The following is a 24189-nucleotide window of genomic DNA, read 5'->3' as shown; positions in this document are numbered from 1 at the left end:
AAAAAAAGGGTGTTTGATCTGCTGTCTAGAATTTATGGCGCTTACGACTCGCTTGAGGGGGCTCATGTTCGTCTGAATCGTAAAAGTCGTAGGCGTCATAGAATTGATCTCCTTCTTCATCGCTCGGTCTTCCTCCACCTCCTGAACCTCCAGAGCCTTCGTGTCGGATATTACTGCTCACAGCCATGGCCGTGTAGCGCGACGATGACGCTGCCATTGTCTTGCTTGTCCCTGTTCCGGCTATGTTTCTGCTCGAAGAATCGGCTGCAAAGCGGGCGAGTCCTGCTCGAATGTCCACAATACCATTTCCGTATTCATATCCATCGCCATCAATGGCATCTGCTTCATGGTCTACCAAGAACATCGCATCGTCCTCGATATCGCCAAAGAAATCGTTGTCCATCTCCGTATTCTTTGTCAGCGCTTGTTTGCGGATCTTGCCTGGAGTATTAGCCTTTGGCTTCCCTTTTGTCGCCCCAGAGCCCTCAGTCTCCAGTTTTCTGGCGCGTTTCTTGGTTGCTGCAGCAGCGGTCGGAGAATTCGTATTCTATAGGATGTAGATGCTGTTAGAATGGACCGCAATAATAGCTTTAAGTAAACACAGGGTATCGCAAGAGGACTTACGCCTGAAGCGAAAGGCATCTCCACTTTGACTGTGCCATTGACTACACCGCAGGCCTCCCTCCCAAGATAGACATAGCTCGCAAAGGCTTGTCCGGCAGCTTCCACTCGCTCAGTGAAAATCCTCTTGGAAACAAGAAACCTTGCCAATCGTTCTGCATCCGTTCGAGGCCAGTTCTTCCCCATACCATAGCCGTCCAGGCTGTCATGGCCGTACTGGCAGATCCTTTTCAGTTTGGCTCCGCGAAACAAGTCTACAAGATAGAGCAGTGTGTACCGATCGACTTCCCGGCGTGCCGTATAATTGCTGAGATTCATCCGCGCCGAAGGATCCTCGTTATACACAAGTTTGCGGACAAATCCAATCATCGCCTTGGCCTCAGTCGACACATCCTTGATATCAAACGCCTGGTTTCTCCGGCAGTTGTCGCAAGTATTGGCACAATCAAGTCGCGAAAAGTGCTCCCCAAAATAACTCAGCACCTGAGCTCGACGGCAGTCCATCTTATTCTCGCAATACATAATCATCTGCTGGAGATTGTCCCGTTGCCGCTGCTTCTGATCGCGATTGCCCTCTCCTTTGTCAATCATGAACTCGATCGTCACCTTGTCTCGATAGGTGTAAAAGAGAAGACAGTATGCATTGTCGCCATCACGTCCTGCACGACCCGTCTCTTGGTAGTAGCCCTCGAGCGATTGCGGTAAAGAGTGGTGAATCACGAACCGCACGTTCGGCTTGTCAATACCCATGCCGAAAGCTACCGTTGCGACGATAATCTGCGTGCTGCCTTCCTGCCATGACTTTTGAATCGCGATCCTGTCCGATTTGTCGAGTCCTGCGTGGTAGTGCTGGGCGCTCAGGCCAAATTCGTTGCGCAGTTTGTCAGCCATCTCCTCACAAGCACGCTTACTGGTGCAATAAATGATTCCGCAAGCGCCCGGATATGTTGCAGTGATAAATGCATGGATGTCGCTGTAAATCTTGGCAGTCTTGGGTCGAACCTCATAGTATAAGTTGCGGCGGTTGAACGATTGTTTGAGCACCAGACAGTTCTGCATCCCGAGATTATGCAAGACATCCTGCTGGACTTTGGCATTGGCGGTTGCCGTCAGGGCCATGAGCGGGACACCTGGGTACTTGGTCTTGAGCTCCCCCAACAACTTGTAATCCGGTCGAAAATCATGGCCCCACTGGCTCAAACAATGCGCCTCGTCAATAACGAATCGCGCTAGCAGGCCACGCGCATGGAGCCGCCTCAACGCCGACTGGGCCTGACCACTCTTAGACAACATCTCCGGTGTCATGTAGACCAGCTTGGTCAGAATTTGATCCGCCTCGAGCTGATCGAAAACAAACCTCCTCATGGCCGCATCCAGATTGCCGTGCAGAATCACAGTAGGGATACCGTTATTGATCAGATGCATCGCTTGATCGTGCATCAAACTGAGCAAGGGCGAAATCACAATCGTCACTCCAGTGGGGCTGTTTCCAGAACTGCTGCCAACTGTTGCCGGTAGCTGATAGCACAAACTCTTGCCTCCTCCAGTTGGCATCAAAACAAATACGTCCTTTCCGGAAAGAGTCGCATTAATCGCCGCCAATTGATTTGGCCTGAAATCCCGCAAGCCAAAGATATCTCGAAGTGCAGTCATCACTCTTCCTGACCAAGGATAGACGGCGGCGTCCTTGGTCACAGGAGACTGAGAGCGCTGTGAAGTTGAATTGAAGAGGGTAGCCGGTCGACTCCGAGTAAGAGCCGTTGAATTTGAACTTGCTGATGTGAATGAAGTGCTGTTACTGATATTGCAGTCGCTGGTGGTGTAGCTGTTGATCAAAGGGGGCTGATTCTCCTTTTGCACCATGGTGGACTCTTCATGCGACTGAAAGTTGAACCTGGTATGAGAGGGTGCGACGTATGCAGGGGTTGATTGCGCTGAGCGGACAACACTGCCGCTACTATAGTTGATGCTACTATCCCGATGGCTTTCCCCGCCTCGCATGCTAGTGGAGCTGTTACTAGCGAAATCCATCGCAGCTCTTTTGGCGTCCAATTTTGGTTGTAGGCTACTGATGCGGTTGCGCATGATCCTCCATTCCTTCTTGAGGTCGTCTGCGTCTTCATTCATATCATCACGGTCCATGATCAAATCTCCGAGGCGCCGTTTTTCATCCACCGCAGTTTCCAGCATGACCTCCAGCTCCTCGATAGTAGCATCCTCATCCACATCCAGAACCGTTCCAGACGAGTCGCTCTTCTTCGCTGCGTCAGCCAGAGGGCTAGGATAATTGGCGGAAACTGGACTAATCCTGACGCTGACCTTGGCAATATTCTAAAAAATTAATATGAACAACACCATGTGAATCCACAGGCCATCAATCGATAACTACGCAACGCTCTTGAACAGCAGTCATGCCCACCTTTGTCCTGGACTCTTCCACCTCCAGTTCGTTCAGGATCGCATACTCCTCCGTATAATCATCGTTGCAGTCGGCTGCAAGGTCGTACTTTGTAGGCGCAGGGACAGTAACATTGGTTGATTTTGGTGTCGCTGAACCGCTTGGAAGCCTGGGGGCTCTCAAAGATGCCAAGGACGTCAGTTTAGGAGACGAATTCGATGATGAGCTGCCTCCGTTGCCAAACACATTGATGGAGAATGCAGCATTGTTTGAAATGCTGACGCTACTCTGACTATTATCGCTTGATTTGCTGGTATTAGGGTTGCCACTGTCGCTGTTGCTATTAGTATTCTTGTTGTTGCCGATGGTATAGTTGTTGAAGACTGGGTTTGAGCTACTAATGGCGTTGGTGCTGCTGACGGACTCCTGCACTGTCGGCCTGCTGGACCCTCCCCAACTCATCGCTGTCGGCATTGGAGTAACAATAGTACCTGGACTCCGTGCTCCGATATTCGAGACCTACACAACCAAATCATCAAGACATGGAGGCGTAAGTTTCCGTTGCTTGTCAAATATCTTTGGCCTTGACGAGCCGTAAGGTTCCGCCACCAAAACAATCCATGGACATACCTGTCGCGTGTAAGATGATATTGTCCCTTTGTCAGTCAAGGGTGTATATATAGCGTCGGTTGAGCAGATTCCAAATTCATAAATCTGGGGTGGCTCCATGGCTACGAATTCTATGCTGCTGACAGTTGCTCCAGGAGGAAGGTGATTCTCCTTGCTGGTGGTACGTCCGATGCCAGTGGGTCCGCGAAGACTAGTGATTCCTGGAAACTTTTCGGCGACAGCCTTCCGCATCTCCTCAAGGTTGTTTTTTGTTTGCCGCATCTGAAGGGCCATGGCTGGGCGTTGATGCAAGTGCGGTTAAAAAGGATGTAGCGGCAACAACTGCGAAGAGCAAACAAAAAAAATGGTGGCAAAACTGTCAGACTTTGAGAGGCAATAGAGAAAGGGCGCTTGGAAATAACGCAATAATGCTCCTGAGAAGAGAGTTCGATTGCCAGCTTGCAGTGGCTCGCTCTGATTGGTCAGGCACGATAAATCCACCCTCGAGTGAGCGAGTGAGCGAGCAACCACTCACGTCCCAACACCGCGTCCTTCGAGAGCGCACTTCCACACTCTTCTTTCCTCTTCTTCCTCCTTTCCCATCATCATCATCCTTCCTTCCCATCTCTCTTCTCCTCCGTCTCACGACCCCCTCCCTTCCTCTGGCCCTACCTCCCATCCGTGTCTATCACAATGGCTGGCTGTAAGTTCTCGTCGCTGCAGATCTATCGCATACTTTTGCAAAACACACATCCGCCATCCTTGGTGATCTTCAGGATCAGGGCTTTCAGTTGAAACAAGGCCCAAAGCAGGATTTCGAGACTAGGACGCCAGCGGCTCTCTTTGCGAACCCTAGGCTGGACAGCAGGATCAGCCCGTCATCGTAGACTCAGAAGCAGGACAACAGCCCTCTGTCATCATCACAAACATCTACTTCATCAGGCATACGTCTCCAGAACCTAACATTCTCGGTCCTCTCGTTTCATCTCTGTCTCTTTTTCTAGTCCGTTTTCTGCATTTGATCAGGCCATTCATGGCTGTCCTGCCCGAGATTGCTGCCCCCGAGCGCAAGGTACGTCGTTTGGCAATGTTGCTTATCGACTCTTGATCTGACTGATCTGACTCAGTTTCTTCTAATTGCTGTCTTACACTCAATGGATTCGTCGTCTCTTAACACAATTCTCTGCCATTCCTACAGATCCCCTTTAGGCAGAAGGTTCTCTGGACTGCCGTCACTCTCTTCATCTTCTTGGTCTGCTCCCAAGTCCCTCTGTACGGTATCATGTCCTCAGATTCGTCTGATCCTCTTTACTGGATGCGTGCCATTCTCGCCTCGAACCGTGGAACCCTGATGGAACTCGGTATCACTCCCATTGTCACCTCGGGCATGTTCATGCAGCTCTTGGCTGGTGCCAACCTCATCGAGGTCGACTACAGCCTCAAGGAGGATCGTTCTCTCTTTAACGGTGCCCAGAAGTGTAAGTCCTTTTGCTTCATGTCCCCGTTTGTACTACCTCAATTGAAGAAGCTTCTAACCATAACTTCGGAATTGTCTCTATAGTGTTTGCTGTCTTGATCGCCTTTGGTCAGGCTACTGTCTCGGTCATGAACGGATTGTACGGCCCTCCCTCCGAATTGGGTGCCGGTATTTGCCTGCTCTTGATCCTTCAGCTCGTTGTTGCCGGTGTCATTGTTGTCCTCTTGGATGAGCTCCTGCAGAAGGGCTACGGTCTCGGTTCCGGTATCTCGCTCTTCATCGCCACCAATGTCTGTGAAACTATTCTCTGGAAAGCATTGAGCCCCACCACCTACAACTTTGGTAACGGACCCGAGTTTGAGGGTGCCCTGATTGCTTTCTTCCACCTGCTCTTCACCCGCTCCAACAAGTCCCGTGCTCTGAAGGAGGCCTTTTACCGCCAGAACCTGCCCAACGTTATGAACCTCTTGGCTACCGCTCTTGTCTTCGGCATCGTCATCTACCTCCAGGGCTTCCGCGTTGAGCTCCCCGTCAAGTCCTCCCGCTTCCGTGGCCAGCGCGGCACCTACCCCATCAAGCTATTCTACACCTCCAACATGCCCATCATGCTGCAGTCTGCCTTGACCTCCAACATGTTCATGATCTCCCAGCTGATCTACAACCGCTTCCCCGAGAACATTCTTGTCCGTATCTTTGGAACCTGGACCCCTTACCAGGGCACCAGCCAGATGATTGCCTCGGGTGGCCTTGCCTACTACATGTCGCCTCCTCATAGTATCTCTGAGGCCCTCTTGGATCCTATCCACACGGTCGTCTACGTCACCTTCATGCTGACTGCCTGTGCCCTCTTGTCCAAGACCTGGATCGAAGTCTCTGGCTCCTCGCCTCGCGATGTTGCCAAGCAGCTCAAGGACCAGAACATGGTCATGGCCGGTCACCGTGATGCCTCGATGTACAAGGAGTTGAAGCGCGTCATCCCCACCGCCGCTGCCTTTGGTGGCGCTGTCCTAGGTGCCGTTTCCGTCTTTGCTGATTTAATTGGCGCTATTGGATCTGGTACCGGTATCTTGCTGTGCACCACCATCATCTACCAGTACTGGGAGATGTTTGTCAAGGAGAGCATCGAGAACTCTGGCGATGCCCTTGCCTTTTAAGGCGGCGTCCGCAATTTTTGAAAAGTCATGATGAGTCGCGAGGAGAAATTCAGGGATAACAAACTTGTTATAGAGTCTGTAGCTGCCACTTACATTTTTTTTATTACTTTGTACATCATAAACTGCCTTTAAATCTGATGCATTTGGAAGACATTGTTTATTGGAGAAGAGTTATCGAGAGCTCTACAGTTTGCTGTTGGCAGGAGTGACTCCCCCGATGTGGACAACGGCCTTGCCAAAGGTCTTTCGGGCAGCAAGATCGTTCAATCCCGTCTTGACAGAGTCCAATCCTTGATATATCTTCTCATAGACCACAGGGACCAACTTTTCTTTTGCAAATAGATCCAACAGCTCCTTCCAGACTTGGGCGACAGTCGCCACATCGTATTTCGCATACGCACCCCAGTGAACGCCAACCACAGAGACGTTCTTGAGCAGGATACGGTTCGCAGGAATTTTTTCAATCGTTCCCGCTGCAAAGCCCACGACCAGGACACGAGCGCACCAAGCACTGCATCGAAGGGACTCGTTGATTAGTCCAACAGGGTCATAGACGACATCGGCGCCACGGCCTCCTGTGATCTTGAGCACCTGAGTCGCCCAGTCCTTGTCCCGATAGTTGACGCCATAATCTGCACCATTCTTGAGCGCAATATTGAGCTTGTCCTGAGATCCAGCTGTTGCGATGACTTTGGCGCCTAGGGCCTTGGCGATCTGCACCGCACACAGGCCCACGCCCCCAGCGGCCGCATGAACAAGACACCACTCTCCGGCCTTCAATTGCGCGCGAACCGCCAGTGCCACGTAGCTGGTGGGATAGGTGATGAAGAGGCCACTGGCCTGTTCGAACGAAAGGTTGTCAGGGATGGGGAGGAGGGTCTTAGGATTGCAGACCAGCTTTTCGGCGTAGCAGCCTTGGGTCGAGCCAAAGACGCGGTCGCCGACCTTGTAGGGCGTCTTTGCGTCAGGATGAATCTGAGAGATTACGCCTGCAAACTGTATGGCAAAAGAAGTGGCCAAAACAAAGAGATTGAAGTGTTAATTCCTATGTCCGATGAATGGCTCGCTTCATTGCAAGATGCTATTGCTGTGCTTGGAATCTTGGTTACCTCTGCTCCTGGGATATAAGGATATGGGGGCTTGATCTGGTACTTTTCTTGGACCTAATGGACATGGTGCAAGCAAACGAAGAAGACCGGCGTAGGCTGAGGTTAGAATGCTACAGTCCGGTATAGGGCGCTGTATAATTCGATGGAAAGGAGCAGTTTTTCCCTTTACCTGAAGAATATCGAAAAAGTTGAGGCCGGCAGCCTTGACGTCAACAAGGATCTCGCCCTTTTTGAGAACGGGGTCTGGGACGGTCTGAACGGTCATCTGATCGACCGAGGTCAATGCCTTTTCAATGAGAATGGCCTTCATGGTTGTAACAGTGTGGAGTGTCTGTGAGTGTGAGAGGAACGGGAATGGAGAAATGAGCAGGCGGGAATGAAGAGCGAGAAGAAAAAGAGGACAGGGCGTCTATTCTTCCGCCCTCACACACACACATCCTCGTTCCAGGATGGCCACGGACGTCCTCCTGTACTACGTGTCAGGGAAGCGGTGATCGATCGGTCTTCACGTCCGTTTGGCGGTTTGTCAAGGTTCAATTCAAAGTTCTATGACTACATGGCACAACTGCACCACCGCATTGTTGCAGTGCTGTATTATGCGTCTGCACTAGCGATATCACTTTGGCTAGCCATTATATTAGGGAGGGCTGATATATGTAAGGGGAGACAGAGAGTAAGGAGAGGATGGACATCGTCAACTAAGATTAGGTGGAAGGGATGGATAAACTAAGATTCAGTGGAAGTGGCCAGCTAGATGTCCGCTCCACAACGTCGTCAGCATCCTTGATGGATTTGTGACGAATACCCCCGTTCGGTCCGTGATGTGTCCGAGTACTCTGTCAACGGCGTCGTATTCATAAAGGTGTTTCGCAAGGGCCCAGGTGAATGTAGATCAATGGGAGACAGTGGCGCCACTACCATGTCTTCCGCAACGTACGGTGAACTGGCGAGGCGCTTGGCCCTTGGTGGAGGCGAAAGACCCTTACAGGAGATCTGGTACTGCAGTGTTTGGAAGGGCACCTGCTGCTGTGGCTGTTGTTGTTCTGATGGGAACCGGTATTCTCCTTCTCCGTCTCTGTTCAAGTTCAGCGGATTTCTACCGCCATAGTCAGCGATAGACGCTGTGTAGCTTTCAGAGATAGCTGTATACCTGGGCTCGCGGGTTAAGCCTGTACACAGAGTATGGGAGCCAGACGAAGCCGCATGAGATGACGGGTCCTGGAAGACCTGGCTAGATGCGTGCAAGGAGCGCTGGCGATTCGATACATGTTTGGAGCGCTCTTCACTTGGATCATGCTTGTGGTTGGGACTCCGTGGGCTCGACCGCAGCGGCATCAATGGTAACGATGGTGATGGGGGTGTAGGATAGAATGGAGGGGGACTGATCGATCTCGTTGGACCAAAGACGGTTTGCAGGAGATCAGGGTACATCTTGGTGCTGTCCGGCGAGATCGCGTCGCTGCCGCGGCGGCCAAATTCCGCGTCAGAACAGGTGTTTTGGGCCATAATGGCGCAAGAGCGAGTAGACAATCCAGCATTGCCCTTCTTGACCCTCTCTTGCTCCATTTGGTAGGCATTGTGGGATGCGGTGAATTCCTCGCTCTCCATCCTGTGTGAGGCCTCAATCGTGACTGCAACGCTTGTCGGGTCGTAGCTTTCGTCAGACGTATCAAACGAAGGCTTTTCGTAGATACCCTTCTCCATCGAGTTGTGTTGTGTCAAGTACATTTCAGAATCTGTCCGTACGGATCGCGACTTGTGATTCTGAGCTGAATAAAGGCTCTTGACGCCAATTGGGGTTTTTTGACCAGGAACGCTACTTGGTTGGGACGAGTTGGTCGGCGAAGTCGTCGACCCGTGTAGACCACGATTCCGGTTGCGCACGGACTGGATGGCAATCAGTACCATAATGAGGAAAAAGGCGACAGCTATGGCGCACGTCCAGAAGAAGGCCATCGTGTGAGGGATTTGGTCGTTGGGCATAGCGAGAATCTTTTCTCTGCAGAGGACCCATATCATGCAAAGGGTGCCAGCCAAGAGAGTGACGGCTGATCCCATAAAGCCGGTAATCTGCAACTGAATAAATAAGAACCTGGCAGGGCTCGAAGATCGCAGATTGCCAATTCCAAATGCTGCCCTGGGAGCCTTGAGCGCCGCCTCGGCAATGATGATGTTGGCTCGGAGAATGAAGGTGTACTTGAGGCCGTAGTAAAAGAACATGATGGCCATGGTCCAGAGGATCAACACCCAGTTCGAGTACTGTACGACAAGCAGGATATTAGAGAGATTCTCATAGCCAGGCATATGTACAAATACTGCAGAAGCCACGCCGGGGGCTGCCGCAAATATGGTGGGATAGACCACACCCATGACCAACAGAAAGTTCTTCTGGATGTTCGTGGGCTTGAGGACATGGATGGGCTGCAAAGCGTGTGCATCGAAGGAGGCCTCGGGCTGATAAACAGCGAAGATTCCTTCTCTTGCTGTCACAGGCATGGCATACAGAAGACCAACAAAATAGGACGAGAACCCAACAGAGACGACGATCCTGCAATATATATTATCGCGAAGCAGATGAATAAGCACTATCGTTCGGATATAGATACGTACATAAGCGCGCGTAAGGAAGAGGAGTTTAAATGAACACCTTACCAGTAGAGCTGTTCGATTGCGATGCGGAGCCAGAGCATATCCTTGAGTACATCGAGGATCAGTGGGACATTTACGCCGATTTTAATAAGAGAAGCAAGACTTGTGAAGAAGACGATGCAGTCCATCTTGTTTTTAAAAAAATACAGTCAGCACATCTACAGTCTTTTGAAAACTAATATCACTCGAACCAATTGACTGAACGCAACTTACAGGCTTAGGTCTTACACCCGTTCCCGCTTTGACAAACAGCTCGGTGAAGATTTTGCTGTTAAAGCCACGGTTACGGTAGATGAGCAGCCAAAGACCAAACAAAAACACGATCCCATGCATCACCGAGGATGCTATTAGCAAGTATCGGATAAAAACTTCATCGCGACAGTCTGAGGCCGATCGAATCCAATCGCACAGCATATTATTCGTAGGGCCAGCACCTCCGATAGCGCTATGTGGAGGTGAGGATGGCGTTGGACTGGAGCTGACAATGACATACGTTGTGGGAGTAGGGGAAGCGAGTGTAGTGGGGATAACGAACGAGTCGGTGGCGGAGATGACGGCTGAAGTGAGCGTGGCAGCCAGGGTCGAGATCTGGGTCAAGCTACTCATGATTCGGGGTTTCCACTGGTGACAACCGAAAAAAAATAGAACTGAATGTACTACCCGAAAAGAAAAGAAAAAGGAGCGATTAGCGGAGGAGTGAGGATCTATTCACTTTAACCCAACTGGCTGGATTCAGTGCGTTCAAAATGACAAACAGGAAGGTGCGCTAGTGTCGGAAGGCAGCATTAGGGTCGTTGGCAGGTGCGACATCGTCGTCCCACACACGCGACTTGAATAAACATATAAGCGGTGAGAACTGAACACGGAATGGAATGTGAAGGCATTGATACCGTCTGCGCTGATGGATGTTACTGGTGCAAAAACATAGCAGATCTTCTCCACTGCAGCCCCATTGTCATGTGTGGGCTAGCTGTTGGTATTCTTGTATATGTGTTTGTCGCGCAAAGAGGAGATGGGGGGCTGAAATGATATTCATATGGCGTATACGTGGAGCTAGAGTGGGTCAGAGTGCTGGGATGCAATCATTGACGGTAGTTGGAGATGGTGTGGTGATACGAAATGTTAAGATGAAGGTATATTTGAAGCGTCGGTGATGTTGATGAGAAGGAAATTGGGAGAGGATCTAGGAAGAGGACACGCGACAATGGGACACAGAGAGTCGAATGGAGATATGGAGGTGACACCTACTGTAGACGGACTAGTGAGATATGAGAAGAGAATTAAATCGGAGAAGTGAGGTTATAGGACGTGGAGAAAGAAAGTGTGCGTGAGAAAGAGTGCGAAAGAGTGAGAGATAAAGAGAGCAGACGAGGCTCGAGACGAAGGGAGGGTGTGGAGGGAGGGTATGGAGGAAGGGTGTGGAGGGAGGGTGTGGAGAAGGCTAGACGGAGAGTCGTTGCAGAAGAGGAAAAGCGAGAAAAAGAAAGGAAGATGAGAAAGAAGACGAGTAGGCAAAGCGAACGCGCCCATTCCATGCATTGTTCTTTCCGTCCCGCGGACGAAAAAAGGGGGATGGGGCGAGGAAGGCAAGGAGATCTAGTTTAACAACGGAGGTATTGTTGCTAATCTGAAAACGTTGGGACCATTTAAATCCAAGAGAGCACTTTCCTGGCATGAATACTGCTTCTAGTGGTGGTGCCTGCAAGAAAAAAAATAATAAGCTGTAGCCAAACAGAATCTATAGTGACGAAAAGGAGAAGGGGAACGGATCCCGAGGATGACAGGGAGTAAAGGAGAGCTTGCACATGAGGCCGAATGGACAAAAACAAAAAGAGCTGCTGCCCGCGAGATTTGTTGTCCTATTTCTACTTTTTTATTGTGGCCCCTTTGCATCGATACATAAACGCTCAAGCGTTTTGCTCTCTCCGTTGAACCCTTTTTCGCAATTTAGCGTCTCCGTCGCCAGCGACTACATTAACACCCCAGCAGAACGCAAATCCAGTCTAGTCATGCAGGCACTCTTTCACCTGCCCTAATATAGGTAGCCTACTCAGGGACCACCCATACTGCTCTTTTTCTTTACACCCTCTACCGGATGCCCGCACTTCGTCTCCGTTGACTCCACAAGGGTACCTGTGTGCACCACGCTTTGCAAGACGTTTGCATGCAGAGAGCACAGTCGTCAAAAATACATTCACGCAGGTTTCGATCCAGGAGACTGGAAAGGACGCCTTGGATGAGCGCCTGATCTGCCCTCTCATTTATAGTGTCATCAACGGTTTGATGTCTGCTTTCGAAGGGCAATATTGTGTGTTAATGGAGGATGCAGCCATCGACTACAACATTTGCAGGGGAAAGTTAATAAGGTTGACAATGAAAATAGACTATATCTTAGCTTACATTTTGATGATGAACTCAAACTCTTTTTTCGAGGTCGGCTAATTCAAGATCGGGTGACGAGGACGTGAAAACAAACTGTTTTCCTCCCTCCCATAGGCACGTACATCCATTTCGATTAAGCGACTCTCAGCATGACAGCTGGTTGTCTTTTTTCGTTGATGGTAGTTAAAATCCGGCGCTAGCTCTATTACAGATTGCATAAGAAGAACAGGGTAGGAATCGGAGATATAGTTTAACGACGAGAATAGTACAAGATTTCGGCTTGCTTGTCAGGGCGCTCTCATCTCTTTTTTTTAGTGACAACCTCTTTTCTTTTTTTTTTACTAGCGCATTTCTTTGAATTAAAAAAAAAAAGACGCTGTCCGGGCCGTTGAAGTCAGATGATACGGTCCCTCGCGTATGGCCCTTACACTTTTATTTTTTTTTATTTTTTTTCTTTGAGGGCCCCACGTACGCTCTATCTACTGCATTTATCCCCAGTCAACACCTACACAATCGTTTTCCTATCATTGCTACGACTGTACGAAACGTATTCCTGTAAAGCAGGAGACTTACGCCTTGCATTACGGTCCTTGTCGCGTGGGCAATCGCGCTTCAACCCCATTTATTTTGTCAGCACCAGCTATAGCCTCCTTACCTTGATATTACTTGCTGAAGATCCTAACGATTTCTAAATATCAAAGCCTTTTCTTTTATTCGTGAAATAATAAAATAAGAGCTCTTCATCCGCTGAGTATGCAGTTCCTATTTCTTGCTGGTATTAAGATCCGTATCTTTTTTTTTTTTTTTTTTTTAATTCTAACGAGAACATGGGTTTTATTAACTGTGGACTGAAGGAAACTTGCAGGTGGGACAGAAAACAAACAGTAAGCTGCTCGCTCCGACTATGTCGCAACGGATCCATATTTCATAATTAATGACCGCATGAATGATGAACCGATGGCCCTTCTCCTTACATGGCCTGTTGTGCGCGAAAGCCATCCTTTAGCCACGATCCTCTGACATTTTAAGAAATTGATATCCACCCAGTCGCTTCATCACATCGAGTCTCAGCTGTCCCAGAATGCCCCTGCATTCGTTCATCCGCGGCATCGTTGATCTCATTTACATTGAGTGCTTGTCGTTGCCTCAGGGCGGAACCCATAAAATCATAACTGCTACGACTGTGCCCCCTATCACAGCTGCGTCCCGGACGCGTTTGCTCGTAGCAGTGATCTCATGTTCTCGTTCCCAGTCGACGCTGACTTTACACCTTCTGTTCCAGATATCTGTTCTCCCGATCTCTCAGTAGCCTCCACAAAGCGGCTGACCATGTATGTTGTAATTTGTTCTGTAGCGCTATAGATGTGTTTCCAAGACTGGGCCATGCATTTGGGCGTTAGACCGTGGTACAGATCCTGCATTGACCGCTCAACGCCCTCGATTCCTCCCTCCTCAGCGTCTACCGCTACCTCTCCCCGTCGTATGTTTCTCACTCCTCTGACTGTGACCTCAAACGCGTCCCAAGTTGTGTATAACCTGGCGTCTTTGAACGTCGGTGATTTGTGTTTGCTGATGTCGATTCCCTTTTGTTTCTCTTTCTTTATTTCTTTCTCCCAAGTCTTTCTCGCACTCCTCTGTGCTCGTTCTTAAACTGTATTCGCTTCCTCAATCACTCCTAACCATAAATCCTTCTGCATTTCCATCGTTGCTGGACAGTATCGAAGGTGCTTAGAGCCCCTAAGTTCCTGTTCACGCATCCTGGACGCATTCGTCTGGTTTGGTACAGGTGCAGAAACCAGCCCTTCTTGTATGATAACGTAGGTAGCATTTCATGTGGATGCTAAGTTCCGTGTCCTTATCCTTTTCTCGGTCCTTCCATCATCGAATCCATGACAAAAGCCGCATTTTGCTCAAAGCTGGTTGCCCACAAGCTTTTAAAAACATGCATTCTTCAAAATATTTGCTGGGGGTCCGGGATTAAAGAAATATGCAGTTTAAAGGCTCAAAGGGAAGTCTCCGGGGACCGCTTTTGCAAACGGTCGGTGGGCCGGAGTGGTCAAAGAGTTCTAGGGTTGAATCAATGGTCTATTCGATGATGATTGCTATTTAATCCTTCATTCGATGAGTTATTATATACGAAGGATATGGTTAAGCAGAGCAGCGCTGGGGAGCTCTAGAAAATGGGCGAAGCATTCTTACGACTATGTCATCATTTTCGAATAAACCATTGTACCTGTTGCAGTTTTGGCTCAAAGTCGATTCCTAGAAATATATAATATTGAAAACCTATCTTAAAATGTTACGGGTAATGGGAACAGGGGGAGATAGAGGAGTGTGCAAGGATAAGGTAGATAAGCGAAAGGTAAGGTAGCGGAGCAGGGGGGATAATGAGCGGGGTAAGTGGAAACGGGGCAGAGAGAAATAAGCAAACTGGTCAATTCAAAATGCACTATGTCTTTTTTATAGACTCTCGTAATTGAATTATTATACATGGTTTTGAACGCGTTTATATACTCAGCGGGGTCCGGTGCGGCGCCACGCTTATTAATCACTGTCGAAATGGAGAGCATGGAGATGAGCAACGATGGAGAAGATGGAAAAGGTAGCGATTAAGAACGATGGAGAGGAACCAGGGTACCACTCATGTTGGGGACAGCTCGGACAAAAAGAGGGGATAGATGGGAGAAACTATGCAAATAGGGGAAAAGTGCTTTTTTTTTTTTTTTTTTTTTTTTTTTCCAATGGACAATCTTTGCCAGGGTTTATTGGTTATTTTATGGGGGTTACTATTTCTCGCTGGTCAGGATGTTCCTGTTTGTCCCGAACAATGGTAGGAGGCGCCATATAAATCCCGCGTATTTTCCCGCAAGCCTGCCTCGGTCGTCCTGTTCCTGCTAACTTGATATCTTGATCCTTTGGACTGGCTCTCTCCTGTGTGACTTGATTCGGCAAATATTCAACTTATGTTTCGATCCGGCATATATGTACGGCTTCCTTACGATGTTACTGCGGCCCTCGAGTGATTTCTGAAGTAAATTATTTAGTCTCCTCTCTCAATAGTCCCCCCCGTAACCTTAGTGCTGGAGAACGGCTCTGGCAAATCCGAGTGATAGTTCTGAAAAATCTCCTCGTAGCCCACGGTGGCGTACGAACCTGAGCAGAATAGAACATTCTCTCAGGAGGGAGCCAATCCCCTGCTGCCCGCGATCCGAAAGGTAATTTATACACGGCCCCCCGTGCCGAAAAACAACCGCACCAAGCTGGATCCGAAACTAGGATCCACAGCACTGTTCTCTGGAAGCTTCGCGTGATACTACTGTACCACACAGGCTCGCCCGCCTGGGAAAAGTGCATATATAGAAAAATTGCAAATTAATTTTTTTTTTTTTTTTTTTTTTATTCAACATGGCCTCCGAGAGAGAACAATCAGTGCTGGTTTCCTAGTGAATAGTCTCTGAGACTTGTGTCTATCTGGCCCTAAATCTTCTAGTGTGGCAGTCGCACCATCTCCAACAACTTCACTGTAACCTCCCTAAGCGTCCCGAGGTCTTTCTCCTGCGATCCGCTCGGCTAGCTGGCAGGCTCCTCACCTGCAAATCTGCCAAGACCATCTCTCCAATTGTAACCTGTACATCTGGGAGATGGTCTTGGTTTCTTGAGAGCACGGAATCCGTTCTACTGGCTTGCGAGCCGAATCCTCTACTATTGTAACATTTCCTCCACCTCCTCGTCCCGTCTTTCCTCCACCTGAGGTCACTGGATGTGAGCTCAGATTAGCCTATTATAAAGTGGGCCTACTCACTTTTGAACTTATACCTGTAACCCCGGCAGGGGTAGCTAAGACGCATGCTGCCAATGCAGTGGAATAACTTGTACACCCTGGTGTATAGCTGGGAAGTTCTGAACCAGCGCCTCTCGAAGTCCGGAGGCTAGCGCAAGGGCGAAATTTATTCTGAGCATTTTTGTCAAGCGTTAAGGAAGGGGAAAGGAAACCCACAACGATTACATGGGGTAGTGCCACTCAATGTGGGGGTCGCCGGGGAAAGGAAACCCACATAACTGAAGTGTTTTTTTTTTTTTTTTTTTTTTTTTTTTTTTCCAATGGACAATCTTTGCCAGGGTTTATTGGTTATTTTATGGGGGTTACTATTTCTCGCTGGTCAGGATGTTCCTGTTTGTCCCGAACAATGGTAGGAGGCGCCATATAAATCCCGCGTATTTTCCCGCAAGCCTGCCTCGGTCGTCCTGTTCCTGCTAACTTGATATCTTGATCCTTTGGACTGGCTCTCTCCTGTGTGACTTGATTCGGCAAATATTCAACTTATGTTTCGATCCGGCATATATGTACGGCTTCCTTACGATGTTACTGCGGCCCTCGAGTGATTTCTGAAGTAAATTATTTAGTCTCCTCTCTCAATAGTCCCCCCCGTAACCTTAGTCCTGGAGAACGGCTCTGGCAAATCCGAGTGACAGTTCTGAAAAATCTCCTCGTAGCCCACGGTGGCGTGCGAACCTGAGCAGAATAGAACATTCTCTCAGGAGGGAGCCAATCCCCTGCTGCCCGCGATCCGAAAGGTAATTTATACACAGCTGTTAACAAAAGTGACTGCTTTTGTGGACAAGGCGAACCTTGCCCACATTTGCTCTCTCTGTTTGCGACCTTTCTCATTCGTTAGAATTAACCTTTATGTTTTCTACGATTCCATATCCCTAAACAACGCGTCTTCTACGCGCACTGCTATGGCCGAGGCCTGTCTCTACACATCTAGATCCCTTTATTAACAACCAGATACTTGAGCGTCAGCTTAAGTATTCATCACTTGATAAGAGTCTAGACACATCCTTTTTATCTTTATTTTTCTATATAAGCTGGAGTGTGTTCCCCTCCAAGATTAGTTCCCTAGTCCCAACCACACCAATAAACAATCCTTCAACACACTTACCTGCTCTCTCTGCCTCCTGAACACTCCAGTCCCCACGACTCGTAAGTCTTGTCAACTTACTCTTGATCTTGATTCGTGATTCCTGACTTACCTTGATCCAGATCCAGATCCTGACGTCCCTTTTATCTTGACCGCGTCACAACAGCCCCCTGTGCCGAAAAACAACCGCACCAAGCTGGATCCGAAACTAGGATCCACAGCACTGTTCTCTGGAAGCTTCGCGTGATACTACTGTACCACACAGGCTCGCCCGCCTGGGAAAAGTGCATATATAGAAAAATTGCAAATTAATTTTTTTTTTTTTTTTTTTTTTATTCAACATGGCCTCCGAGAGAGAACAATCAGTGCTGGTTTCCTAGTGAATAGTCTCTGAGACTTGTGTCTATCTGGCCCTAAATCTTCTAGTGTGGCAGTCGCACCATCTCCAACAACTTCACTGTAACCTCCCTAAGCGTCCCGAGGTCTTTCTCCTGCGATCCGCTCGGCTAGCTGGCAGGCTCCTCACCTGCAAATCTGCCAAGACCATCTCTCCAATTGTAACCTGTACATCTGGGAGATGGTCTTGGTTTCTTGAGAGCACGGAATCCGTTCTACTGGCTTGCGAGCCGAATCCTCTACTATTGTAACATTTCCTCCACCTCCTCGTCCCGTCTTTCCTCCACCTGAGGTCACTGGATGTGAGCTCAGATTAGCCTATTATAAAGTGGGCCTACTCACTTTTGAACTTATACCTGTAACCCCGGCAGGGGTAGCTAAGACGCATGCTGCCAGTGCAGTGGAATAACTTGTACACCCTGGTGTATAGCTGGGAAGTTCTGAACCAGCGCCTCTCGAAGTCCGGAGGCTAGCGCAAGGGCGAAATTTATTCTGAGCATTTTGTCAAGCGTTAAGGAAGGGGAAAGGAAACCCACAACGATTACATGGGGTAGTGCCACTCAATGTGGGGGTCGCCGGGGAAAGGAAACCCACATAACTGAAGTGGGGTAGTACGCCCGACTCATGCTCCAAATAAATTTCTATGCGTAGCACATATTACTGTGCTTTAACCAGGGCTCGAACCTGGTCCCTTCGCGTTACAAGGGAGGTGCCCTGACCAGTATGCTAACTGAGCCATCGGGCCATCGGGCCTAGAAAAATTGCAAATTAAGAAAAAATATGTGCAGTTAAAGAGCGGTGGCTGTGCAATAAAATTAAAGTATAGAGGATCGATATTCATTAACCAACCAAAGTTGGTCTACTGGCCCAATGGAAAGGCGTCTGACTACGAATCAGGAGATTGCAGGTTCGACCCCTGCGTAGATCATTTTATCCTAGGGTTTAGTTTTTTTTGTCTCCATGATGCAGTAAGAATAATCTGTCATATCTGACGACCTTGCAGGAAATCCATAGAGAATACTTCGTGACTAGAAAGGCCACAAGCCCGATACTATAACGAGCTGTATGGATTCCCTGCGGAAATTGACATGCATGGTGAATGTAACAAATGGATTTCCGGATGGGCTGTCAAGAAAAAAACGCGTCTTCAGACGCGTATCCAAATATGGAAATAGCTTTGCCACCAATTTCATTAACGTTTCCAAAATATAGTGACTGCGATCATCTTGCGCTCATACGCGGGAGGATACAACGCGAGGAAGGACTGACAGATTAGCGTATTATGTACAGATATGTATGATACCCTTAGCCCTAAGCTGTAGACTGCTTTATCAAAAATATTAGCCAGTGCCCTATGCGAGTTTTTTTCTCTTTTGCCCTTTTTCTTGAGTAGAAGTATCTTAAGAGGCTATTTGCATGGTTGCTTTGAACAGACTATTTCGGTTTCGTTGATCGTCAGGGTCGCGATTATGTCATTGGTTCTCTGCACGAGCAGCCGCGTGCATACGATTAAAGGCCTTGGGTAATTAGTCCGCTCTGTAAACTGAGGGCTGCGCGAGATCCATTGCCCAGCCAGGGGAGGAGAGGAGCCTATTTTTGCGTTAACATTGCAGGGGGACAAGCAGTCCGTTCCAAACCGGATGCGTGTTCCCATTTTTGGTGCCACCATCCTTTTCTATTACACGTAGAAAGAAGCACCACTGCTGAACCTGATGTGGAGGAGAGGTTTGTGCTCACATCTGGTCTCGATCGGTGGGTTTATTTCCCGGAGAAGGTGACTTGGTTGACAGGATTTAGCTATCTCTTCGACCGCCGCTTTCTTTGTGATTGTTGTCACTCCTGCGGTTATTTCCTTCTCTTCCTTTTTCTACGGCTCTCAGGGTCTGGCTCCAACCTGCTCATCCTCCGTCGCTGGGTCATCGTCATCGTTCATCCATCACTCAAGCGTGCACCGAGTCGATCTTCGCCTCCTTCTCTGCGGAGGTTCAGCAAAGGCGCTGCATCTGCACCCTCCACGAAGCACTTATCCTTACTCACTTCGCCCATTCATCAGCCGTGGGCCGTCTCTTTGCCACTCTTGGACTCGTCATCGTTCTCCTCATTCAGAGTGGCCCTTTGGGAATCGTGGCGCGGACTGGAAGTGATTGAGCACCAAAACGTAGACCAGTTTTCCTCGCAGCTCATCTCCCCACCCGGTGTTCACTTTGCTGGTGTTCAGTGTCTGTCCTTCACCTGCGCCCGAGGCGTGATGCTGCTGACCTGAATCGCGATCCCTCGACTGTGACCAACATGACAAGCGATCATATGGATTTGCGATCGTCCTCATCCTCGGACGACCACCTTCAACCTGACACCTTTAATGCCTCTGTCCATATCGTCAATCTCGAGCGAGCCTCCTTATCGCGCAGGCTCGAAAGGGTTTGCTGTTTGCTGGCTTGTGATGGTACGTCCTCTTTCTATCTCCATCCATCCCTTTCGCCCTTCCCCTCCTCTTTTTCAATCCATTCGCCAGTTGCTTTGAATAATCCCTTTCTAGACATGCCTCACGCAAACGGGGTAGAATAATGGCCATTCTCTCTCATGCTATACCTTTTGCTTACTGCCTGCCATACGTCTTACCCCTTTGACGAACCGCAGACACTGCCTCGGTAAATCTGTATCTGGACCAAAGACAGGAGCTCGACTTTATCGAGTTTAGGGTGAGATGCATAATGTGCGCGTTTTGCTTTGCGACTCCTCGCATACCCGGCTTTACAATGGTGCTAACATGTCCGTGGCACTCTCTTTGCATAGCTGACACATGGAATCCGGCAGCTGTACGTGAGCAAGAAGAGGTGTATGATCATGGTTCAATTGTTGACCCACCAGCGTCTGGATATCACGCTCGACTCGGCCGAACGATGCCAGACTCTCTATGATATGCTCATGCTCATCAAGACTAGACGTAGGTGTACCCATGCATTCATCGCACTTGCTCTGCGAAAAGTAACATATATCATCCAGGAGTCGCGTCAGCTGCACCTTCAGTTGCACCACTACTTACTCGATAACTGTCCCAATTTTTTCTATTTTGATTTATAGCCAGTGACACTGACCAGTTTCCCAGACATCAGCCCAAGATCGGGATTGCCAGACCGGATCCTACGGCAGCCTATCTAACTCCTAACGATACTCCCTCGAATCTGGAGTTCAATCCCTTTCAAGCGTCGTCCATTGTGCCGTCCACGCCATCAAGAAAACGTGTTATGATCACACGCTCGACAGCTGTCAGCGAGCAAATTCATAAGAAAACTCGCGTACAACATTCCGAGGAGTCTAGCACGTCTTACCGACAGTCGAAGGAGTCGTACGACAAGATCCTGTCCAGCCCACCAGGAGGACCAGAAGTTACCCCAGATCGCTGGAGACCTCCTAGCTCACCAACATGTCGTGGAGACGAGGTACTGCAGTAATTCTATAACCATACGAGGTCAATGAGTCGAGGTTTTCTACTTCAGGAATATCTTGTTTTAACCGCTGCAGTTCGTCTTGGCTGTTGCCTCCATCCCTACAGGTCACAACACCGAGAAGGGCCGAATCGTTGCGTCAAACACTCGACCAGCTCGAGCGATTCGGATGTATTACTTCTCCAGGTAAATTGTCCAAACCGCTGTCTGGTGTCATGAAAGTGGAATATAGAATTTTGGTTATCGACTCAATACGCTTACAATACTTCTTTACTTCTTGATATGTTTTAGTGCCGAAGCCCCAGTTTCATTCTATCGTCCCAACCCCTCGAGTCCTACGGTCGATGAATGATAAAACCAGGAGATATGGACGTGAGGTGGGACTTCGAAATTCCAAGCGACTGTCATCTCTTGATAGGTAATGACTCTCCCTCTAACTTGCATGGTTGGTATCTCTTCCTCGAAGGTGCCTGCTACAATCAGTAACACTAGATGCTTCATTTGGGTGCTCATATGGTAGATCAAGTACTAGTGGATGCATCGCTGCTGTCCTTCAAGCAATGTTTTCCCTGGATCCAGTGGCAAAAGACCTTCAAGACCCGTACTGGCTCCGGCTCTCCGGAGTGCAGCTCGGATTGTTCAGGTAGGATATGCTGGCCATAGGACAGAGCGCAGCCAGGCCCAAAGTAAGTAAGGTTCTAAGCACTGATTATTTTTAAATCAATCTCGGGCTATTGTAGGTCTTTAGTCGATGCGTTCGCTCCTTATTCCAAAAGTCAAGTATTGGATATTCGAGAAGAGACAGTGTCCAACAACGTGGTCAAGACCACTAAAGGGAGTCTAGGTGACGAGGATGATGCCCGCGAGTTCCTGAGGGACGCTCTTAATCAAGTGCGGCAGGAATTCCGAGAGAGAAATGTGGATACAGCTTGTCCTTTGTCACGGCTGTTTGAGTGTGATATTGAGCACACTTTAGTATGCATGATCTGCGGAAATGAGAGCGTCCATACAGAACACTATCAAGACTTTCGGCTTGAGGTCCCGCTCTGTGATAACAACAGGTCAAAGTATGGAGCGGAACTTGTACTGGTATACTGCTCACTCACATTGACCATACGATTGTCATTAACATACAAAATTGTCTATGGTATTTTACCCTCAATACCAACAGCCAGACAACTATGAGCATCGGTGGTCTATTCCCGCAGATGTTTGATGCTCAGCAAATCTCGTTCGAGTGCGAGGCGTGCCAATCCGACAACGCGATGGTCCGGCGCTCTATTTCGAAGTTGCCTGAGATCCTTGTTGTGCACCTGAAACGCTTTACGCCACGGCTCCCTCATGGCTGTAATAAGAACCGAAATATTGTTACAATTGACGAAACGCTGGAATTCTGTAAGGCAAACATCCCTCGCGCTCTTGACTTTGTCACTGCAATTTGACATCAGCAGGCTGAAGATTGACTAAACCATATGACCTCTGATTCACACAGCTCAATTCTGCTCTTTAGCAGCATTTTCGACAGATATTTCAGACTCCGTGCAGACTCAGTATTCGGACGACGATCGAACGTTCCGCCGCCCTCATATACCTAGCGACAACTTCCCCAGCTCTGAAAGTTCGCGTTTCTCATCAATCAGCCCCATGAGGCACGACAACCCTTTCGGCTCTTTTTCGCCGCCTATTGATTACCTCGATGCGAGCCTACATAATCCACAAGGTGAAGGCACGGCCGGAAATCCCTTTTGGCTGAATAGCGACGACGAGGACTTGCATGACGTTTCAGCTGTAAGTACATGGTTTAGTTACTCGTATCTTATCCATTGATTTTAGCACTTCTAATCCATTATTAATCTGTGTGTGCCAATAGAACCAGTCCTACTCATTTTACGAAGCGCCAAGTGAGGATGAGCAATATCGATGGGCCTTGGAAGAGTCGGTTAGAGAATCGAAGTCTTTATCGCAAGAGTCCACCCTGAACGGAGACCGCGATATTTTTCGGAGCGAGGACGTGTTGAAAGAGGGCGACTTGGATGCACAGATCTTTGGAACGAACAACACATCACTCAAGGGTCAATTCACCGACAGGAGCCATGATCTTACTGTGGAGGATGAGGGGAAAAGCGTTTTGAAGAAAAGTCGTTCATTCACAAAGGACAGTTCCAACAACTCCTCTCAAGATCGCTACCAACCTGACGGAGAGGATGAGCACCCGGACAAGAAGGAGGCTGTGGACGACGAGGATGAGGATAAACAGATCAAAGCTGCCATCCGAGCTTCCTTGATGCCCGATCAAAACTACACTCCCGACGATAAGGAGCTGCAGGAGAAGGAAAATAGAGAGTTGGAAGAGGCGATTAAGAGAAGTTTACTCGATCTGGAGGAGAATAAGGAGAATATATCGCCGGAAAAGCGTCCGGGGAAGAAGGGGAAGAAGGAGAAGCGGCCTGGGGCGCTGACTCGATCGTGTTCTCAGTCACTGACAATGACCTTGGATAGCTTCAAAGGACCACCCCTGCTCAAACGCGCCAATACTTTTGACGTCATTAGGAAACTGCGGTCTGGTAGAGAGAGTACAGTGTCATCTCAACTCCAATCGCGCACTCAACCTTCGCAGCGTCAGCACAAAGATTCCCTCCCATATGCTAGTTCTAGCCAACAAGCAAGCAGCCAGTCAAGCCAGGAATTTTCTTCATTCACAGATAATTCGATGACAGAGACGAGGTCACGGAGAGACATCAAGGGCAAGGGCAAAGGGAAGGACAAGGCGCCCAGGAAAACGCAGGTGGACACTAAGGAGCTGGGCTTGGGACTTTTTCAGCTGCAGGCAGCTATCAGCCACACTAGTCTTGTGTCCTCGACATCCGACGGCCATTATGTGTGCGATTGTCGCGGCATGGATGGCATCTGGCGATGCTACGATGGAGGGAATAAGACCAGGATTGGATCCATCTTAGATTTGAGTAAGCACCGTGGGCGGACCGGATACCTGTTCTTTTATGTGCGCTGCCGTCCTGAGGACTTGA

At 48.9% G+C, this 24189-nt stretch overlaps 7 protein-coding genes, 1 non-coding gene and 1 pseudogene across 9 annotated transcripts; 3 read left to right on the top strand and 6 right to left on the bottom strand.

Moving 5' to 3' along the window:
* On the bottom strand, window positions 1-3962 carry BC939DRAFT_443129 (uncharacterized protein). The gene is made up of 4 exons (XM_051554491.1): window positions 3650-3962; window positions 3041-3538; window positions 625-2952; window positions 1-547 (listed from the first exon to the last, which is right to left on the bottom strand). Exons 1-4 carry the CDS (start codon window positions 3878-3880, stop codon window positions 26-28), a joined length of 3579 nt encoding a protein of 1192 aa, XP_051415214.1. The 5' UTR covers window positions 3881-3962; the 3' UTR covers window positions 1-25.
* Window positions 3963-4661: 699 nt separating this feature from the next.
* Window positions 4662-6259, top strand: BC939DRAFT_500633 (SecY subunit domain-containing protein; the record flags this gene model as incomplete). Its single annotated transcript, XM_051560065.1, has 3 exons — window positions 4662-4700; window positions 4827-5106; window positions 5190-6259. 3 exons carry the CDS (start codon window positions 4662-4664, stop codon window positions 6257-6259), a joined length of 1389 nt encoding a protein of 462 aa, XP_051415213.1.
* Window positions 6260-6442: 183 nt separating this feature from the next.
* Window positions 6443-7633, bottom strand: BC939DRAFT_394132 (uncharacterized protein; the record flags this gene model as incomplete). Its single annotated transcript, XM_051552130.1, has 3 exons — window positions 6443-7255; window positions 7369-7422; window positions 7538-7633. 3 exons carry the CDS (start codon window positions 7631-7633, stop codon window positions 6443-6445), a joined length of 963 nt encoding a protein of 320 aa, XP_051415212.1.
* A 509-nt stretch (window positions 7634-8142) lies between these two features.
* Window positions 8143-10623, bottom strand: BC939DRAFT_500631 (uncharacterized protein; the record flags this gene model as incomplete). Its single annotated transcript, XM_051560064.1, has 3 exons — window positions 8143-9916; window positions 10021-10145; window positions 10231-10623. 3 exons carry the CDS (start codon window positions 10621-10623, stop codon window positions 8143-8145), a joined length of 2292 nt encoding a protein of 763 aa, XP_051415211.1.
* A 390-nt stretch (window positions 10624-11013) lies between these two features.
* BC939DRAFT_443124 (uncharacterized protein) lies at window positions 11014-11614 on the bottom strand. The gene has a single exon (XM_051554490.1). The coding sequence runs from the start codon at window positions 11550-11552 to the stop codon at window positions 11298-11300; it is 255 nt and encodes an 84-aa protein (XP_051415210.1). The 5' UTR covers window positions 11553-11614; the 3' UTR covers window positions 11014-11297.
* A 4787-nt stretch (window positions 11615-16401) lies between these two features.
* On the bottom strand, window positions 16402-17764 carry BC939DRAFT_443116 (uncharacterized protein; the record flags this gene model as incomplete). Its single annotated transcript, XM_051554489.1, has 5 exons — window positions 16402-16458; window positions 16547-16685; window positions 16833-17005; window positions 17483-17596; window positions 17762-17764. The coding sequence occupies 5 exons, from the start codon at window positions 17762-17764 to the stop codon at window positions 16402-16404; spliced, it is 486 nt and encodes a 161-aa protein (XP_051415209.1).
* Window positions 17765-18380: 616 nt separating this feature from the next.
* Window positions 18381-18453, bottom strand: BC939DRAFT_t50 (annotated as a pseudogene). The gene has a single exon. The product of its transcript is annotated as a tRNA-OTHER (tRNA).
* A 120-nt stretch (window positions 18454-18573) lies between these two features.
* On the top strand, window positions 18574-18645 carry BC939DRAFT_t51. The gene has a single exon. It is a non-coding gene; the product is annotated as a tRNA-Arg (tRNA).
* A 1610-nt stretch (window positions 18646-20255) lies between these two features.
* On the top strand, window positions 20256-24055 carry BC939DRAFT_52008 (uncharacterized protein). Its single transcript, XM_051561197.1, has 11 exons — window positions 20256-20416; window positions 20511-20661; window positions 20799-21157; window positions 21271-21349; window positions 21455-21581; window positions 21684-21806; window positions 21904-22230; window positions 22335-22558; window positions 22656-22951; window positions 23034-23482; window positions 23556-24055. The coding sequence occupies exons 2-11, from the start codon at window positions 20556-20558 to the stop codon at window positions 23620-23622; spliced, it is 2157 nt and encodes a 718-aa protein (XP_051415208.1). The 5' UTR covers window positions 20256-20416; window positions 20511-20555; the 3' UTR covers window positions 23623-24055.
* Window positions 24056-24189: the final 134 nt, after the last annotated feature.

The sequence above is a fragment of the Gamsiella multidivaricata genome (assembly GCF_025024155.1).
Source record: "Gamsiella multidivaricata strain RSA 2152 chromosome Unknown BC939scaffold_13, whole genome shotgun sequence".
Taxonomy (NCBI): domain Eukaryota; kingdom Fungi; phylum Mortierellomycota; class Mortierellomycetes; order Mortierellales; family Mortierellaceae; genus Gamsiella; species Gamsiella multidivaricata.
This window is presented reverse-complemented; position numbering and strand designations above follow the sequence as displayed.

Bases quoted from the DNA above. Each gene is read 5' to 3' on its own strand.
- BC939DRAFT_443129 (XM_051554491.1), bottom strand. From the start codon at position 3,880: ATGCGGAAGGCTGTCGCCGAAAAGTTTCCAGGAATCACTAGTCTTCGC. The intron at 3,539-3,649 runs GTATGTCCATGG...TTGGTTGTGTAG, and splicing joins TATCATCTTACACGCGACAG to GTCTCGAATATCGGAGCACG. The intron at 548-624 runs GTAAGTCCTCTT...TACATCCTATAG, and splicing joins AGATGCCTTTCGCTTCAGGC to AATACGAATTCTCCGACCGC.
- BC939DRAFT_443124 (XM_051554490.1), bottom strand. From the start codon at position 11,552: ATGGAATGGGCGCGTTCGCTTTGCCTACTCGTCTTCTTTCTCATCTTC.
- BC939DRAFT_52008 (XM_051561197.1), top strand. From the start codon at position 20,556: ATGATCATGGTTCAATTGTTGACCCACCAGCGTCTGGATATCACGCTC. The intron at 20,662-20,798 runs GTAGGTGTACCC...TTTGATTTATAG, and splicing joins CATGCTCATCAAGACTAGAC to CCAGTGACACTGACCAGTTT. The intron at 21,350-21,454 runs GTAAATTGTCCA...GATATGTTTTAG, and splicing joins CGGATGTATTACTTCTCCAG to TGCCGAAGCCCCAGTTTCAT.